The 18,958-nt window shown below is 44.9% G+C and overlaps 1 protein-coding gene across 5 annotated transcripts in view; it reads left to right on the plus strand.

Annotated features, from left to right (window-relative positions):
* The window catches only part of Ubr3 (Ubr3 ubiquitin ligase), a 164,037-nt gene that overhangs the window by 81,237 nt on the left and 63,842 nt on the right, over positions 1–18,958 (plus strand). For all 5 annotated transcript variants that reach the window (XM_075682176.1, XM_075682177.1, XM_075682179.1 and 2 more), the window contains 4 exons: positions 6,583–6,730; positions 8,510–8,608; positions 10,089–10,359; positions 14,123–14,419. In XM_075682176.1, the coding sequence (XP_075538291.1) occupies positions 6,583–6,730; positions 8,510–8,608; positions 10,089–10,359; positions 14,123–14,419 (815 nt within the window). The remainder of the gene's footprint in view (positions 1–6,582; positions 6,731–8,509; positions 8,609–10,088; positions 10,360–14,122; positions 14,420–18,958) is intronic.

Consider the following 18,958-nt stretch of genomic DNA (forward strand, 5'->3'; position numbering starts at 1 on the left):
CAAGAATTAAAATATATCGCCGGCTTTGCCATCTGACAGTGCTGAGTGGGGATAATTAACCGAAAATTACACCAGCTGTTCACTAGTGAGCTTTGGTTTGGAGTGTGAGTTGTTTTATTCTGCTAAAGTGTATTTCTGCATGCCCGCCGCATGTGCAACATGTGGACCTTGCATTTTCATCCAGTTTCCATGAGCTTCGGTTTTGCTTCTCTTGTAAAATCCCAGAAAGTAGCGATGTCGGTGTCACTGCGCAGTTATCAAAACTCGCTCCCATGACGTCATCCTGTGCGACTGCGTCACGAGAAAAGCGCCGTGCTCAAAACTATGCTGCACCCGCACTTCAATTTAGTGATAAGAACTCGAGTTATGATTCCGAAGATGACAGCAAAGCAGATTCAAGCTCTGACACAGTGATGTTTGGAGTCAGCATGGGACATCTGCAGCTGCTCACCGGCGAGTTTCCTTTACGACCTTGAGCGGTCTCCTTCCTTGTGCATACTTGTCTGCCGATTTTTTTGCACGGCTTGAGGGCTCTACTAATTATCTTCAGGGTGCATACTTCACTTGGTTATGATGCGCTGCCATCGGCAGCAAAGAAACTTCTGTTCACGGCAAGAAGGCCGGCCATAGCACATCTCAGCCCAACACTACTGATTAGCACAAGACAGTTTACAACGGCTAGGGATTTCTTTCTACTCCTCTTCTCTGAAACAGTGTTAAAGACATTCTGCAAAAATGCAAACAAACATGCTTCGTTGCTTAATCTTGTAGTTGCCCAGCTATGATGAGAGCGATTGGCCCTGGAAAAGGTGCGTGACTCTAGACGAACTGGTGAAGTATGTTCCTTGGACTTCTCATCCGACCATTCTCAAAAGATGCCGAAAAGGCGGAATTGCAAAATGTGTTATGAGGACAGCAAAGTTGAACAAAAGCCAGACGTCTTGTTGGAAAAATGCAAAGTGCACCTATGCTTCACAAAATCTAGGAACTGCTTCACCGCATGGCATGAGCGACGAACTGTTCTTAGTTTCCTTTTTTGTATCCGAAGAATGGCGGTGTACTGAGCACCTATTTTTCAGACACTATTTGTGGGTTATTTATCTTTAAAATGTATATTGTGGATTTCCTTTGATGTTAATGTTTTTGAAGATATCATGTTTTCTTTATTGTTGTTTTATCAATTGGCAGAAAAGATGGCGCTTTCTAGACTTCTACTTTTATCTAATAAACTTTTTCGTTTAGCAACTTACGTTTTTGGAAAGAGCATTTCATTATATACAATATACTTTCCTGCAGTGTGGGCTGGAATATTATTTGTAGTGGTAAATAATTTTTTTCCAAGACCTATAAAAACAACCATTTTCTCGCGGTAGTGAAAGAGTTAAAACGCATGCGTTTGGGTCGGGACTGTAAAAAATTTCGAATAAAGCGATATTTTGAGTAAAGAAATTTAATTTTAACGAATGATTACTGTATATGTCAACAGCAATTGGCGAAGCTCCAATTGTATACCACCCCAGCTACTGGCGTGAAACAGCCACATGCACTATGATATGCTTCCTCGCACACCACATTTACTCATTTGAAAAGAGAACTTTACCTGTTTGCTACATATATAGCAATGAGCAAGACAGATTTCGTGAAACACATCAAGAAAAGCAAGCATTTGTGTCCGATCGCTGTGCTTCTCTGTTAAAAAACACGAAGAATAAAGCTGCTGCAATTAGACAACCCATAAAAAACTGGCATGTCGGCACATAAAGCATCAATGTAACAAAAGTGATAGCTGAGTGGCTGAGAGCACAATATTTGCCGTCTGGAATGCACAAAGTATGCAAAAGCACACGGCATCTTCCACAACATGGCGTGAAATGACGTGTGCTTTTTTTTAAGACAGCCATCGTCTGCTGGCTGCTTGCACTTGTGCGAGAAAAAAATCTGTTGACAGCTCCCAGAGTCTGCAGGCAGTCCGCAATTTCTGATCCGTGAAAAAAGAATGCGATTCTGGCAGCTTTCAGACTGATGGGCACAGCTTTTGAAGCTGTCCGAAGCAGTCCGGGACTGTCAGGGACTGATAATCGAAGACTCCAAGTGATACCTGCATTTGGAACAGGATGCAATGTTTCAATATTCATTGGCAATTTTCCCTTTAATTATTTCTTTCCTCCACCTTGCAGGTTTCCGCAGAAATATTACATCAAACGCTTGCCTTTGCTTCGAGTTGTTGATAAGTTCGACATCGCCCTGCCATCCGCTGGATGCCTGGTTAGCTCAGGTGGTAGAGCAGCTGCCCTGGAAAGGTGGTGGTCTCGGGTTCGAGACCCGGACCAGGATGAATTTTTCTTCAACTGCGAGGATTTTCTTTCGAAAAATCCGTATGGGTTTCCTTTGTAGCAATTGCTACAATTGGGTGGATGTCTCATTTTCCCTTTATTAATTCAATGGAACATATTCAAACAGCAATGCAAATGCGGAAACATGAGACAATGAACTTGAATTGATATTCGAACATATTCCCTGAAAGTCGGGTCCTGGAAGACAAATGTACAGTAGAACCTTGCTAGCATATTCCTGTTACGTACGTTTTCCAGGCGTCAACGTTCGCAATCGAGAACACAAAAATTTACCCAATATAGTTGTGCTCATTTTTTACCAGTTCATACATTCCCAGAACACATAATACTTCAGCACCAACGTTCAGTACGTTGCCAAACTGCCATCGTATGTTACATTTTCCAGTGGCTAGATTCCATGTAAACAAAAAATGTGTGAGCCGCAAGTGATAGAACAGTATAGAGCTGCCCGCTGCAGCAGCTTCACCACAGTACTCGCCTGCCCATCTCACGTGAAAGTGCCGGCATGCACTCACTTTCTCATTCCGGTACCAGTAAATCTTCTCCAGGGTCGTCATATGCGGCATTCACAGCTATCACCGCCAATCCTATTTCAGTAAGCATCTTTGCCTATCGGTTTCGCAGTGCGTGGTGCCGTCAGAAGTGTAGCGCATGCTTTTAATAGGAGATAACCAAAATGCGACACTGTTCCCTGCTGCAGACTGCGATCGTATATGTTTTCTGGCCGCTAGACCCCACGTGAATAAGAAAAGACGCGAGGCGTGCGCAATCGAGAACAGTATATAGTTACCCATCTCATGATGTGGGCATCATGTTTTGCTCTGGCGGCATCCGGCATCGCCCACTAGCTCAATTTTGTTTCGGTTTTCCATCGTCCTCTTAAAACACTACGCAATAAGAAAACAAGATGCGTCTCAGGCCACCGGGGCACCACCAGCTCCACGTGCGTCGGCGTATTGTGCCGCAACGATCTGTGCGACGCTTCACATTACGTAGATGTCAACAATAGTTGGAGTCTGTCAAATTTTTTTACTTACTTTGGATCATACATTTTCTCGGTTAGTATGCTCTTTCTTGCGGTGTTTTTCCAAAACGTATGAATGAGGTTCTACTGTATTTACAAATGGCCTTTTGCATTACTTTCAAGAGGGGTGCGATCAGAGATGGTTGTTCGGCCTGTTCATTCGGTTACTGGCGCGCGCGATTAGCCTACTCCACGCCAACATCGCCAGCCGCGGGGCGCAGCCACGTTTTTGGTGACGTCGAAATGACAACACGCTCCTGTCAATCATCCTCCCACCGAGCATTTCGTCTGCTAGGCGCCGAACCCGACGGGAGCTGGGAAGTTTGGAGCGATCATACGGCTTCGCATGGCCCGTCTGGTGGATTCGATTGGATCCAACCGGCGGCTGTGGCATGGCACGTTTGGATCCAATCCATATTTTAATTCGAGAAAATGGCGCTTCCGTTGGGAACTTGGGCTGTTGTGCTGGCATTTCTAGAGGAAAGAGGGGAGCGGGTGGCGGTGCGAAATGCGTTCGAAGAAATGCCAGAAAGTAAATTCCGGCGTCATTTTTGTTTCTCGAAACAAATAATTCGTTGGTTGTACAGCGAAATCGACCTCATTGTCGGTGCCAGTGAGCCACTGGACTGTTGTCGCTGCCTCTTGAAAAGTGCACCACTCTTCCCGTCGTTTTTTTTTTCTTCTCGCTGTGTGCGACACCACCTAGGGATGACGCAAAGAATCTAATAGTTATAAATTGCAGTAGTCGCACGTACTACTATTTGAAAACGTGTCTGGGCTTCAGAAGAAAAAACACATATTTTTAGATAAAGATTTCATTCATTTGGAAGACGAGAAACATTTCGTTTTGTAGTATACTGTCTGCAAGCAGATGACAAATGATGGAAGTAAACTTCCGGGGAGGTCACCGCTTCCTGATTGGCTGCTCTGTCTGCCCCGTTGTCACAAATTTTGCATACTGCCACTTTGTGACGTTGCAGCAACCGAACAGAACACGTATTGAACAAAATATCTCCGATCGCGCGCTGGATTACAGTAGACTCCCTTTAAGACAAACTCGAAGAGACCATGAAAATTTGTTCGTCTTATCAGAAATTTGTCCTATCAGAAGAATAATGGTAACATGACCATGTGCATCCAAATATCTTACTTCAAGATGTTAAATGAAGTGAAATTAAAAAGGGTGAAAAATGACATAAAACGCATCTCTTTAGCTGAACTTAATAGAAAACTACCTTCAAGTGGTACTCTTGCTTCGTTTCATCCAGTCCGTGATGGATGTTTGGTGCTTCTGTGGAGATCGGCGAGCAGTCACAAATGATGTCATCTCACCTAACGACCTTAAAAATCCTTCTTTGCCTTTGTGCTGCTGGAAAAAGTTCACTAGGGATTTCAAGCAGGCATTGACGTTGAGCAAAGTGGGGAAGGAGAAATGAGGCGAAGCGTTGCGGAGGAGGTGGATGCGCACTGGGTTGACCTCCTCTGGCAGCAGCTCCAGGTTTTGTTTGTGATAAGGACATACCGGGTTCATCTCGTTATAGCATCATCCTCGCACACTGTACACTGCGTGTGCGATGGTGAGCCGATGATGGCGGCTCTATCTTGCATGTGCAAAGGAGGAAAGGTGGTGGGGATGCACACCATCATATGTCGTACGTATGGCACCGAGGAGGGAGGGGGTTGTACTTCGGCCATGTGTGGTTGCGCAGGCTTTATTTTGAAAGTGATTTGCTTTGGGGGCACAATCTAAGTGGGCCGATGGCTATAGCTTTTCATGCACTGTGTTCTCGCCGCTCAGTTTGCATTCGAGATCACTTTGCTCGCTGCTGCTGCCGCAACTCCTCACGGCAGTGTTATGACAGCGAGTGTCCGCAGTCATTGAGTGTGATGTGTTCATGTTCGCCTGTGCGTGCAAACACCATGCTTGTTAATTTAGTTAGTAAGCGAATGTTTACAAGGGGGCGTTCTACTTCGGTGGCTGCTGCATGTGGCACAGCCACACGAGCCCTGTCTTGAATAGAATCTGTGATGCGGACAGTCCAGGTGCACCAAGGGCCGATAGCTTCGTGAGTGCTATAGCGCCCATACGCTTGCACATCACCCGCATTAACGAAGTGAAACGTCCCTCTTTTTGTTTCCTCCTCTTTTTTTTGCCTCTGTCCGTGAGCGGTGTGCGCCGCATGCTTCAGGGGGCCTCGATGCATGGCACATCGAGGCACCCTAGCCTGCAGGATCGGTAGTGGTGTCGGTCACTCTGAATGTTCGTCTTAGTCGAAGAGCACATCTGAGGCTTAAGTAGATTTTTTTGCATTGAGTCTCTGGAAAACTATACAAATGTTCCCATGTTGTATGTTATATGCAAGAATTTGGCTTAACCAAGTTCGTGTTAATGAGAGTTCTCTGTATTAACGCGATATCGTTAAGTTCCCGGTGTCGCAGAAAATCCACTGTCGGCGTCGGATGTTGTTTCTTCAAAAAGATTTGCGAACCACCCATACCCAGGACCTCCATGGTGTGCAATAATGTTTCTGAATTAATTGAAATTCTCAAGCTAAAATACATTGAAAAATAAAAAAAGTACGACTTACACACAACCTACAAACATGATCGTGTTGGATTGTAATTTGACTATATGAGAAAACATAATTCTGTTATGTGAGAACTCAAAGAAACCCCTTTTCCAGCGTTTCTACCATTCATAGACCAGCCACGGCGTCTGCCATTTGCATGCGCCAGCGTGTGAATATGTCAGAGGCCACGAAGTGCCGTGCCCATTTTCTTGAAACACTTAATGATTGTGCTCGCCTCCGCCACATCGTGGCCCACTCAAGAGGCCGTGTTTCTATCAGAAAGCACGCCTTCGTGCGTAGTGTTCGCCGTGAGCGTTTCCCGGTAAACATTAGGGTTACATGCACTGCAGTTGCTGCGGCATGAGAAGCACTCAGGGATCCTGGAATGCTATCGTGTTCCACTCTTAAAGGCGAAGCTTAAGCACCCTCCAAATTTTTGCATTTCCTTCTGGAAGTTGTGCATTTGCTTTACCGCTGATTGAATTGCTGGTGGTATCGCAAAGTTACTTTAAGATGTTTTGGGAAGTTATGTGTTTGGTTGTTCTTCTAGCCTCTCGCCTCATCACTGGGCATCGTGACTTCTAGTGAGTGAGGTAACTGAGGTGATCGAAGTGAAACGGCTTGGTCCTTGCAGCATGCGTCAGTCTGGTCGGCTCAAGGGAAGTGCCACACCCTGGCCACCATACCGACTGCCACGCACTGTCCACCCAGAGCTGGTGGACCCCCGCAAGCTGCTACAGTGCAAGACTATGCAGGCTGCTCTGTTCATCATCTTGTTCAAGGTCAGTCACAAAATGGGGCTTTCTGTGTGCATGAAGCCAAATTCTTAGATTTCTCCGACAGAACTGGCTCTCGTACCCTGTGGGCTTGTTATTGTTCCAGCTGTTTGGTTCTTGGGCCTCATTGTGGTTATTAAGCTTGCCGAATAGCGCTTGTAATGTGCCCTTCCTCTTCATCCCCATCTTTTCATGCACTTTATGCCTACAGTGCAGTCCACTCATAACAATATCAAGAAGAATGAAAAATCCGATCGTTATAACCGATCGTCACTATATCTGGACTGCCGCAAAAAAAAGAAAAAGAAAAAGCTGCTGAACATACCTTCATAGCTCCGACACCAAATTTGCCACTTACGATAAAAAATTGCCGTTGTAGAAAGTAGGCTGTTAAAAACGAAACATTAATTTATACCTCTAAGCAGCGTGTCAAGCATAGGCACGCTGAAATAGAAACCTGCACTTGTTTTCACGGAAATTTAAAGTTCACAACCACGGTGTGCATCACATCCAGCAGCTGCGCTAATACTGGTGGCTATAATTTAGCTTGCATGAAATCGGTGAGCGACTCTGTCGACGACAGTGCACTTGGCATGAACGTTGGGTCAGTGTCAAAGGCGGGCCACTGTCAATCTCGTCGTCACTGCTGCTGCTGTCGTTGCCTCCGCTGCTCCATGCTGCCGTCTGTGTCACGACAATGATCACGACAGCCCACTTGTTGGAGATTCTTCACAGAACGAGGCAGCACTATGTGCGCTCAGAAACTCCTCCATCGAAGCACCGCCTGTTTTATCGCCAGTAGCGATGTGCTCCCAGAGTTTGCTAATGTCAGCGGCTGCTACCGTGTTGTTTTTACACATGGAGGGTTTTGCCCTGGTGCACAAAGTCCGCCGTTTCTGTTGATCAACATGATAACTGCTTCTAGCCTTCAGGATCGTGGCGGCACTAGTGGTTTTCAGAATCGTCAACTGTGCGAGCCCGTACTTAGAGTCTTGCGAAATCTACAGCTTCGCCCCAAGCGACACAGCTTTGTGCTTTGTCGGTGCACCGACTGCTGCTTCAATGGCACATTTCTATGCTCACTGACGGAGATCGTAGAAAGGGAGCGCAGGTGCGGTTCGCTTCGAGTTTTTTTTTTCTTTTTTTTTTCTCTGGTTGCTCGGCAGCAACGTGGATGTGAAGCAGCTGGCGCTATCTTGTGGGACGCTGCACCAACTTGCGATGCTTTCCATGGCTTTCGCAATCGGCACACTAGCGGGACACACTGCGCGGTAATGGCGGCACATACAAATTCGCGTAGGCAAACTTTTTGACCCGTCTCGGTTAAAAACAACTTAGCAACGCAAATTTCATGGTCAGTCTGCATGGAAAATGCTGCCCAAAAGGCAGAATTTCGATTGTTATATCAGATATGCAGTGAATAACATAGTGTTATATACGTTTTTTTTTCCTCATAGTCCTAATGCATAAGTTGATACTCTGAAGTCAAGTCATTGTTATAACCGATATATCGTTATACGTGGTATCGCTATAAGTGGACTGTACTGTATTACAATGCCGTATCAACAAGGTTCAAGGTTAACCCTTGCGAATCTGTCCCTATAATTTGTGAGTCTGCAAGTCGTGTGAAGAAGTACATGGCATTGGAGCTTCTTAGTGAAGTCATTGGCTTGGGAGTTGCTTAGGCTGTGTGTTTATTTTGCTTTGTTGTGCTTGTTCCTTTTGCCCACAGAAAATTGATGTTTTTAGTTCCCTTCAAATGCTGGCACTCTGCATCTCTTGCAGGCCCTGAAAGACCCGGAGGTTCCCGAGCAGATACTGGCTCTCACTGTCTACCTGCTGGAGATGGCTCTGCAGTTTCACCCTCACTCCGTCTCGCAGAAGGTGAGTGCAAAGCTTTTTTCTGCCGTGTATTGTGTGAAATGGCAACCAGCCAACTTGCACTCTGTAAGCTCGGCACTTTACTTATTAGGCTGCCTTTGAAAAAACATTCTTTGTTAGGATGCCGTACCATCTCCACTTCCAAAAACATAATACAATTAAACCTTGGTATAAAGAAGTATGTAAAATCGGCAATTTGCTTTGTTATATCGAAATTTCGTTGTATTGAAATATGACCTTTTATGCAAGTAAATACAGTCGCCGATTGATTTTGCTTACACGGGAGGGGCCGCAGAATTTTTCAAATTATCAGGCAATCGAAGAAAGAAAATTTAAATGAGAAAACAATTCATTTTTATGAATTTGGGAGTTGGTGACGGATGATATGGTTTCATGGCACGTCGACGATATCTCCAGTAGACTGTACAAATTAAGCGAAGCAAGCCACGTTTTCGCGTGCACTCCACCCCTGTGGCTGATACCGTCGCCCACACTGGGACAACGATATCATGAAAAGTGCTGGCAGTGGGGGGCAAATGCTTCGTCTGCCTCTCACTCTGATGGGTCACCGAAACTAGAAATTACGCAGGCTTCAATACTAAACGCGTGTGAAGGCAGGTTACGTGATGCCACGCCGTCTCGGCACGCATGTCCACCTTTTGCACATGCTCCAGATCACCTCTAAAGCAGGGTGCACGGCTGCATATGTATGTGCTCAGTCGCGTTCACAGCCAAGCACACCAACTTGAACTTCTGGTGCCATACCGGATAATTTCTCAACTCTAGTACAGTCAACTTTCATTAATTTGACCATGACGGAAATGACGAAATCGGTAAATTATCCAGAGAATCTAATTAAAAAAGATGAAGAAAAAAATGCTAAAGCGTACCGCTCATTCATTTGATGATGCGACCATCACTTAAAACCCAGAGCTTCTTCGATCTCTCAAGAAACAGGCATGGAGACAAGATCTGGGCATGGATGCGATTTCGACACTCGTATGGCTGATGTTTTGCTGCATCATTTTTCTTTTAATGAACAGCTTTAATGGCAGGCCACAAAATCAAATTTCGCACCTTTGACAACAAAGAAGCCGTCACTTCTGCTTTTTAATCTTTGTTCCATCGGAAGTACTTCTTTTTCACAAAGGTGGCGCTATGCCCAGTGAATCACTGATGCACTGCCATGTTTTTAATGTGTGGGCTTCTATGGAAGCTTCACTACGAGGCATATTTACCTTGTATTCATTTCCATGTAACAAACCTTTGAGGCCACTTTATGTATGCATGTATGACTACTGAAGGACCATTTGTCAGCATTCATTCTTAATATGCACATTTCACACACGACAACCCAGGACCACTTTTTGAAGACTGGCTAAGTCATATGAGGGCAAAGAAAACATGTTTGGCAGTCTGTGCTTTTACGCACACATTAATGATGGGTTGATGAAATGAATCATGTCCCCTTCATCTCCGGCAGGACGACCTAACATCGGTGGCTGAGGTGACAGACCTGTCACTGTTGGAGTGGTTTCCAGAGACATGCATAGTGCAGAATGCGCTGCGCACCATTAAGACAGTGATGCTGCCGGATGGCCTGGCTCTTGCTCCAACGGGCATTGATGACATGGAGGTCGACCAGGATCCCGATGAATTCCTCGAGGAGGCCGAGGATGCCCTTGCCTTCCTTTTCCCATCGGCCAGTGGCAGCTTTCCAGAGCTCACAGACGGCACAGAGGCACATGAAGCAGGTAAGGAGTGCAGCAGCTCATTTGCTCTCTTTGTTGATCGGTTTTGTTTCCGCGGTTGCCGAGGTCCTTGGCCGAAAAATAGGAGTGTACGAATACTCGAATCAAATAGGAAATGTTTGAATAATTAGATTCACAAATCGGTTGTCTTCTATTCATTTTTTGAATATTCAATATATTCAGTGTAGAGACACACACAGTGCCCCATATCGCTGTGCTGCGGAGCCCCTCGTGCTTCATGCCACCCATGCAAACATTTCACTTTGTTTCCGGTGAAAAAAGAGGGCCGCGGCGGCTGGTGTGGTGGTGGAGTTTGTCACTGTGAGTGCTCCCCAACATCGGTGGTTCATAGATGCACACACACAGCGCACAAATGCCACACTTCGCAGAAGGGCGCCTCGTTGGCCAGGGCTGCCTCTATTGATGCAACGTTAATCCGGGTTGACAGGACCGATTGAAACGATAACGCGATGTAGACAGAGGGGAGGGCAACAGAAGCAGTGCATATTCCATAAAGCACGAACACATGTGCGAAGGTCGGGCCAATGAAGGTCGAGCTACATGTACACTTGCTGGCATGTGCAAGCTGGTGCCAGCGTGTCTACGCATGCGCGATGTGTGGGACAGATAGTATGCGTCCAAGTGCGGCACGAGCACAAATATCTGTTCCAAACAGATATCGCGCGGATATCTGTTGGAGGCAGATAGTGGGCTCTGGCTGCCTTGCATTTCTACACTCCTGGCTACGGAGCTGTGGCGTGTTACAATCAACACTCAGTGAGGCATATTTATGTCATGCAAGAATGAGCATTTTCTTTACTTTATTGCGGTGATCTAACTGCTCTAAAAATAAAGAAAATGTATTTATTAATATTTCAGCATTTTGAAGCACTGTCAATAACAAAGTGCGAGACGATGTCTCCCAAAACGCCTATCAGTGAGCCAAGTGGGCATTCACTGGTGCGTCTCTTGTAGATGCAAACTGCCATTTTGTAGATGCAAGCCAGTCAGTTTCGGTTTTGTTTCTGGAAGATACTGTGTCACGGTGTCCTGACACAGTACAGTCAACGACTGATTTTCCGGAAGCCTGATTTTTCTAACATGCCAGATAATTTGGATGCTTTCGCGGCACCGCCACGATACCCCGCAGAATCAGTGTATATAAGAATGTATGAAATTACGGATTCAATAACACCTACCGTTCGATTTTTTGCAATGACTGCAGGTTCAATGTGGCATTGATTGGAGCCAGTAGAGTTTCAATTTCCTCGCCGAACTACTTCAAAGCTGCCATGCGCCGATTTTAAGATATCCTGCATGTTCTGAAGGTTACAGCTCTTATCTGCAGAGTGTTAACAACCTTCTGTTGGGATCATTTGCTGGCAGCTGCGCAATGAGTCAAGTGTTGCATGAAAAGATGGTCGGGAGCCAGCATTGGCATTGCGCTAGGGCTAGTCGCTAGTGTTAATGTTTCCTTATAATCTCAAGAAATTTTTTACATAGAATGGTGATATTTGCTGCAATACTGCACTTGTATTTTACGTTGAAAATGCATAGTCTGACATTTTTAAAGGCTTTGCTGTGCAAAGCAACAGTGACGTTTCTTATAACTTTTTCTTTTCTTTTACATAACTTTTGTTTAGATATTTCTTTTTCAAATTATTTTTAATAAACATGTTGTTTGGGAATAGTACCATTGGCAAGGAAATTTATTCTTTAATTTTATACTATACACTTTAGTATCAAGCGGGCTTTTTGATAGAAAAAAAAGTGTTTACTAGACTACCCAAGAACTGCTGCTTTCCCATAAGCAGGAAAGTGTCTTAAATAGCAAAAAAAAAAAAAAAAAAAAATCCTCGAATATATTTTCAGTGCCACTTTAATACACTGTGGACGTAATGTCTTGGCCTGGCTGTGTTATGTATACTAGAAAACCTGCTTCTCAGATCATTATTGCTTTCACAGCAAAAGAGCGCGGTTGAAGTGTTCTTTCCGTTTAAAGTGTGCTTTCTACTCATTCATTATTTTGAACTAGTGCACCTTTAATGCCCTTCGTGATGACGAAACTTAAAATAATACTTTTGAAAATTTTTTAGTACCTTTTCCAGCTGAATTAAATGGGCCCTAAAGGCTAGTTAGGTTGATGTGGACTGTTTAAATACCCTTCCAGAAATGTCACAATGCTTGTTTCGTGCCAAGAAAATACTAAGTTTACGAGAAAATTGCATTTGAAGGGTCTGAATACCTTTTTCGCAATTCAAATCTCCTGCCACTCAACCAGGGGAGTGGTGACATTGCATGCGCTATCACCGCCCTTCGCTGTCGGCGAGTAAAATGTACCCGACAGATGGCGGTACGTTTTTTTGTCCAAAACGCAAATGCACGGCCATGGAAAAACCAAGCCAAGACAGAGCAGAGCGGTAGGTTCGCCGCTGCAGCTGCTTTTGGTCAAGTGGCATGAACTGTTCGGGCATCCCGAGACATCACATGGAAATTGAATTTGCTGCTACTTGCAGTTTGTGTGAGTTTCGCGAGCCAGCAAAACCAGTGCAGCTCTAGGCGATAAAAAAACTACTAAAACATCAAAGCGCAGGCAGCGCGGATTCGAACGAAAATGAAACCTTTCGACTGCCCGCGTCATTGTCAAGGGTAACCTCAGTGAGTTATTTTTTCTAAAGATGAAATAGAACTGGAGAAGTAGTATTTTCTTTCATCTTATAATGCAATACAGTGATGTTTTTATAACGAGTTGTTGAGTACTAGTAACTGAATTTAAATGAGGAGTGCCTTCATCATCAGGCAAGTACCTGAATGTTCCGGGGGAGTCTTTAATCATGTCCTGCACACATTTTAACTTCTCAATTATTAAGGCTCTGTTCGCGATAATGTTCGCAAGCACTAATCTATCACTTTGGTTTGGATTAACATTGGCCTTCAGTGTCCCTTTAAACAATAAATAGGTAGCTTTAGAAACGGGGCACCCAAGTGTCTTTGCATACCAAGTCCGGCTTGAGTTCTTTTGTACTCTTGCCTTCTTTTGTGTACCTTTCTGCATTATTTTGTACTCCCAGCAGTTTCAAACCCCCAATTCTGGGTACACAACACTTAACGCTCCCTAATAATATTTATAATTTAAGGCAAAAGCCTTAAATCTGTTTCGAGGCCACATTGTGAGGTAATGACGTGATCCAAGGAAGGCCAGAAGCAAACCAAAGTGTGCCCAGCCATGTATAAGAGATGAATAATGATTAACAAAGTTAATTCATGATTAACCAGTGATAGGATTAAGATGGATTAAAGAGGATTGCGGTGGATTAAGATCAATTCAGGTGGATTATGGTGGATGAAAGAGCATTAAGGTGCATTAAGGAGGGTTATGTTGGGTGGATTTGGGTGGATGAAGGAGGATTAAGGTAGATTAAGCTGATTTACAGTACGCTTTACAAGGATTTTGCCTTCTCATCTCTTCGGCGGTAGCTAAGGACACCTGGAAATTTTTATTGACCACTAGCCTATTCATTATCGGCCAAAATATTTCTGCATTGTAAGAAATTAAATTGTACGAATAAAGGTGATTTTAATTCTGAAGGGAAAGAGCTGATACAAGACGGGGCCCTCAGTGCATCGCGCAAACCGAACGGTTGCCATCACATTTTGCATCGTCTGGGGGGGCTGCTGTCAGCTTTCATTTATGCAGAACGGGTAGCCATCTTTGTAGTGCAGCGTAACAGGTGTCTGCAGAAGGCTCAGTGCTCTCTTCTTGCAGGCAGCACCACTGCGCCCCAGCTGCCCCCGTCTGGCCAGCCACTGGCTCTTCCCCCTTCCTCGCCAACTCCAGAAACTGGTGCGCTGGTTCCGGTAAACCCTGAAGCTGGCACCATGGTGCCAGCCTTTTACAGTTCTCCGCCGCCGTCCTTTTACGCCCAACCTCTGGCTGGTCCGTCGCACCCTTCCACACCAGCCCTGCCTGCACCGAATGATACTGGTACTGCAGAGTCAGCCACAAACACTGCCCTGGTACCTACTGCCGGTGGTGGCAGGGCAGCTGCAAGGGCATCTGCTGGTAAGGGTGTGCACATTGTTAGCCCTCACTGACCCAGCCCACTTAGCAAAAAAAGAATTTCTGGCCAGTGTGGCATAGTTACTTTTCTGTGTCTAATCAGACAAAAGTTCTTTGCGTGGTGGATGTGCTATGGTGTGAAGTTTCCTACAAAAATTTTCATCGGAACTTTGTGCTTGTGGTTTTTATCATTCTTGTGGCATTATTTTCTCTGCTTTATCTTTCTAAATATTCAAATCGTCACACTTTGTTAAACATGCCAAGGCATTAAGTCTCTGTGCACATGCAGACCCATTGCGAATGGTGGCATTTATAACTCAGTGGTTCACTGAGGATGATCAGTTTGCCAAGTCACAAAGCCGTTTGAAGCCACAATGACAAGGTTTAGGCAAAATCCATTTCCTGAGACCCATCATTCCAATTCTGGCTCAACTTCCATACTTACAGCTTGCATTGATACTAGCGTCAGAGTTCCTTCCAGCAGTTTTTGTAGGAATTGCTATGTGCTCTGGGACTTGTGGAGGAAAATATGCTTAAGGGAGCAGAGAAGAGCAGGTGGGGGGATACTCTTTCAAGAAACGAAAGACAACCTAGCCGGCGCCAAGTGCTTCATTCTTCCACAAGACTGCTCAATTCAGACTGCTCGCTGTTCAAAAACTTAAACTGCACAACTATCGAAAGCATATCTGCACATGTACCTCTCATAGCAGTGTTCTTAATTATTCACTTTCAGCTGCATTTCCGCATGTCACAGTGTCCAGCCTAATGACTCAATGTGGCCATAGGCATTAAGGGAGGACGCGGCTTTCGCATCGTGAAAATGGCCAAAATAATCGAATTTCTGAAAAATCACATTTTTAATTTCTGTTACTCTTTTTCTATCTGATTCCGAAATATCATCACTGCAAATCACGTAGGAGCACTCTACAAAATTTATTTTATCAGCCAAGGTGGTGAAAATTTTTGCAGAAATCAAGAAAGAACAGCATTTTTCAAGCCACATTATCTTCGGAACAGCGACCGAGCACTGCCATCTTGGTCTCGTTGGAAAGCGCATTTATCTCTCTTCAAATTTGCCACTTCAGCTACCTCCATCATACAGAAACAAGCACACAAAAAGCAAATGATTGAAGGCCGTGCCGGAATATGTGACTGGCCGCACCCATCACGAGACTCCAGTGTGGTTCGCCATTGGTCTTGCGCTCGCGTCATCTGCTCCGCTCTTCGCATCTCGCGAGTCTGGAAGTCTCCACGGGCCGTAATCTCGACATGTCAAAACGGGTGCTATGCGGACATTGCAGTAGTGTGGCCGATCCCTGTGTTTGTGGACGTCTCAGACCTGCGGCTGAGCAACAGAGCATCGTTGACGCGGACATCACGACTGAGATTTGCACGTGGAATCCGGACACGCGGCTAAGCCTTTCAGCACTTGGTGTTTCGAAATTCGTGATCAAGCACATCGCGCACGCAATCCTCAGACCCGCCGCTAAGCATTTCGCATATAGGAGTCTCCAACTGGGCGATCAAGCACATCGCGCGCGGACATCTCGTACCCTCTCCTAAGCATTTTGTGCATTGGTGCCTTTGACTGCGCGACTATGTACATTGAGCGTCGACTCTTCGAGCCCACGTCTAGGCATTTCGCGCGTCGGCACCTCGAACTGTGCGACTAAGCACATCAAGTGTCGACTCCTCATTCCCGTGACTAGACATTTCGCGCATCGGCACCTCGGACTACGTGACTAAGCACATCCGAGTGTCGACTCCTCGAGCCCGCGGCTACTAATTTTGTATGTCAGCACCTCGTACTGCACGACTAAGCACATCAAGTGTTGACTCCTTGAGCCTGCGACTAGGCGTTTCGTGCATTGGCACATCGGACTGCGCTGCTAGGTACTTCGCACGTCGGCACTTCAAACTGTGTGAATCAAAGGGCAGAGACCCAAAAAGTCACCTGTAAGCAAAGACAGCAACAACTACAATCCTGGTGCATTTTGAGAGATGTGAACTGCCCCAAAAACTTGGAGAGACGTTTTCTCAAAAGTGTGTTTTGGGTATTCTGTGTTGTCTGTGGAAAGGGTGGCATGAGAATGACTGGACCAATTTTGGTCTTGTTTGTTTTTATGTATTCCCTGAAGTGTGCTTGAGGGTATTACAGTCTTCAATATATTGCTCAATGCTTAGTTTTTATTCTGCATGCTAACTTGGGAATGACAAGTTCTGGTACAATTAGTGAAGGTGAACATGATGTTCTGTGTAAAAAAAAAAAAAATAAAGCGGTTAGAAAGTTTTGGAACTGTTGTACCCTGTAGTGCTCCTTTGAGCAAAGATTAAGAACTACAGGCAGCTCTCTCTGTTTTGTTACAGTGCCAGGTTTTCCACAAGCGGAACACACGACTTGAAAACTAGTCAGGGTATCGTAATGAAACTGCATATTTCTTTATTTCAGACACTTTTGAGTGTGGCTGCCAAATTTAGTGGCTCTAGGTCAAAGATCAAAAAAGTTAGCTCTGATCCCCACCTCCCCCCTTAATATACATGAAAGCATTCTGCTACCTCTGGGATGGGAAAGCACTTTGTATATGTACTGCATAGCGCAAACAGGAGACCTAAGACAATGACAGGAAAAACTGTGTCAAGCACAAATGAGCCCAAATCAACACATTCACTGCAGCAGTGCTTTGTGAAATTTTGATTCCAGTGTTTTATGACTCACTTGTGACTCACCGTCGTGACTCACCGGTGAGTCTCCATGAAGTTGTGCTCTTTTGAAACTTTGAGGTGCAGAGAGAAGGTGCTATGACAGCATTGGATAAGAAGCAACAAGATTTTTCCCCCTTCTGTTGATTTCTAGCAAAGATGGTGCTTACGCACTGCAGGAAAGCCCTGCACAGTCACACACAGGGAATAACTGCCGTCACCCACTAGTGACTTGGGTCAGTCAAAGTGTTTACTAGGTGTGTGCGAATATTCGACCTTTCGAATATTTTTCAAATAGCGTTTGCTATTTGATTCAATTGGCACCAACCTTTTACTATTAAAACTATTCAAAGTTGCGGAAAATAAATACAGTCAATGATTGTTTTTCCGGTCGCTCGGTTTTTCGGACATGCCCGATAATTTGGATGCCTTCGCGGCACCGCCGCCTACCCCATAGAGTCAATGTATAAGAACGTCTAAAATTTAAAACGCAAAAAAACCTTTGCTGCCTGATTTTTCGAATGTTTTGCTATGACTGCAGGTCTGAAACGGCATTAACCATATCGACCACCGCCACCATTTTTATTATCTCATCTCCTCTAAACTCTCGCATGCAGTTCTCGCATGCAGATCCGCTAGCAGCCATAGCCACCACCGTGACAATGCTAGGCCTAGCTACTTCGACGTTCGCTACCAAGCTTCTTTCTGTTCGGTGCCGTGTTTTCTGTCGAATCAATTTACCGCTTTTAGCAATGGCACCAACTTTGCCTTTGTAATCTTCGTCAATGTCTTGGAAGCTAGGGAAGCACGAAGTGTTGCATGATGCTGGTTTCCGAAAGTTAGCTTTGCTTCAGTACAGGGGTGTTACGCAGTGAAGCATACACGAAGTATTGCATTGAAGCATATCAAGAGTGGGAAAGGGCAATTGTCACGGGACACGGTATGTATTCCTTAATTATACACGCATGCACCCACCGTCTCCTATCACAGTATGATACACCTGATAAAAGTACTTGCAGGCCTTCAGAGTTATTTCAAAATGGCTCAAATCGCCTTTGAGCCTTTGCTCAAATTTTTTCACACTGCCTGTTTTTTAAAACATTTCTGTGGTCCCTAGGGAGCCCTAAAAATTGGACATTGACTGTATAACGGTTTCGTCCGCTAAAAATGAAATCGCAGTGCTTCTAAATAATGCGCTGTAGTAAAATTTCTTGACTACAAACTTTTTTTTTCCTTTTTTCGGTAATTTAACTTGGAAGTTCTAAAAAAATATTCGGTTCGCACTCAAACTTTAATATGCGAACTCACTTCGCACCCAGAATATTGCTATTCGCACAGCACTAGTGGTAACTAATTCTTGAGCTTATTTGCCAATATTATGCATTAATGAATATTTAATGCAATATGCAATAAAATTTTAAAGTAGTGTCCCTGAAATGTATTATCAAGAGTTCAGCCCCCTGTACACAAGGTATTGAAGTTACAGCTTGTGGTGCATATGGACGGCACAGGAACTTACTTCAAATGGAAGCGGAGCAATAGGGCAGTAAGTTCTTCTCGCTATGCGATACAATCCTAACATGCAAACTGCAATTTTAGTTGACGATGCCCCATGAAGCAGCGCCAATTAGCCCTAATGGCCTATGCAGTATTGCTGTGATGAAAATTTGGCCCAGGTCAATGCAGTAAGGGGCCATAAGTCGTCGCGAAGTGCTTGCCGCCAATAAGTTCGTATGTGTGGTTCTGCAGTGATCGGTCCCAAGATCATGTGTGATTGTGCATGCAAGTTAGATTGATGGCTGTTGAAGCGGCATGAAGTTCGTCGCTGCGTATCTGACATGA

Source organism: Dermacentor variabilis, chromosome 2, assembly GCF_050947875.1.
Source record: "Dermacentor variabilis isolate Ectoservices chromosome 2, ASM5094787v1, whole genome shotgun sequence".
Taxonomy (NCBI): Eukaryota; Metazoa; Arthropoda; class Arachnida; order Ixodida; family Ixodidae; genus Dermacentor; species Dermacentor variabilis.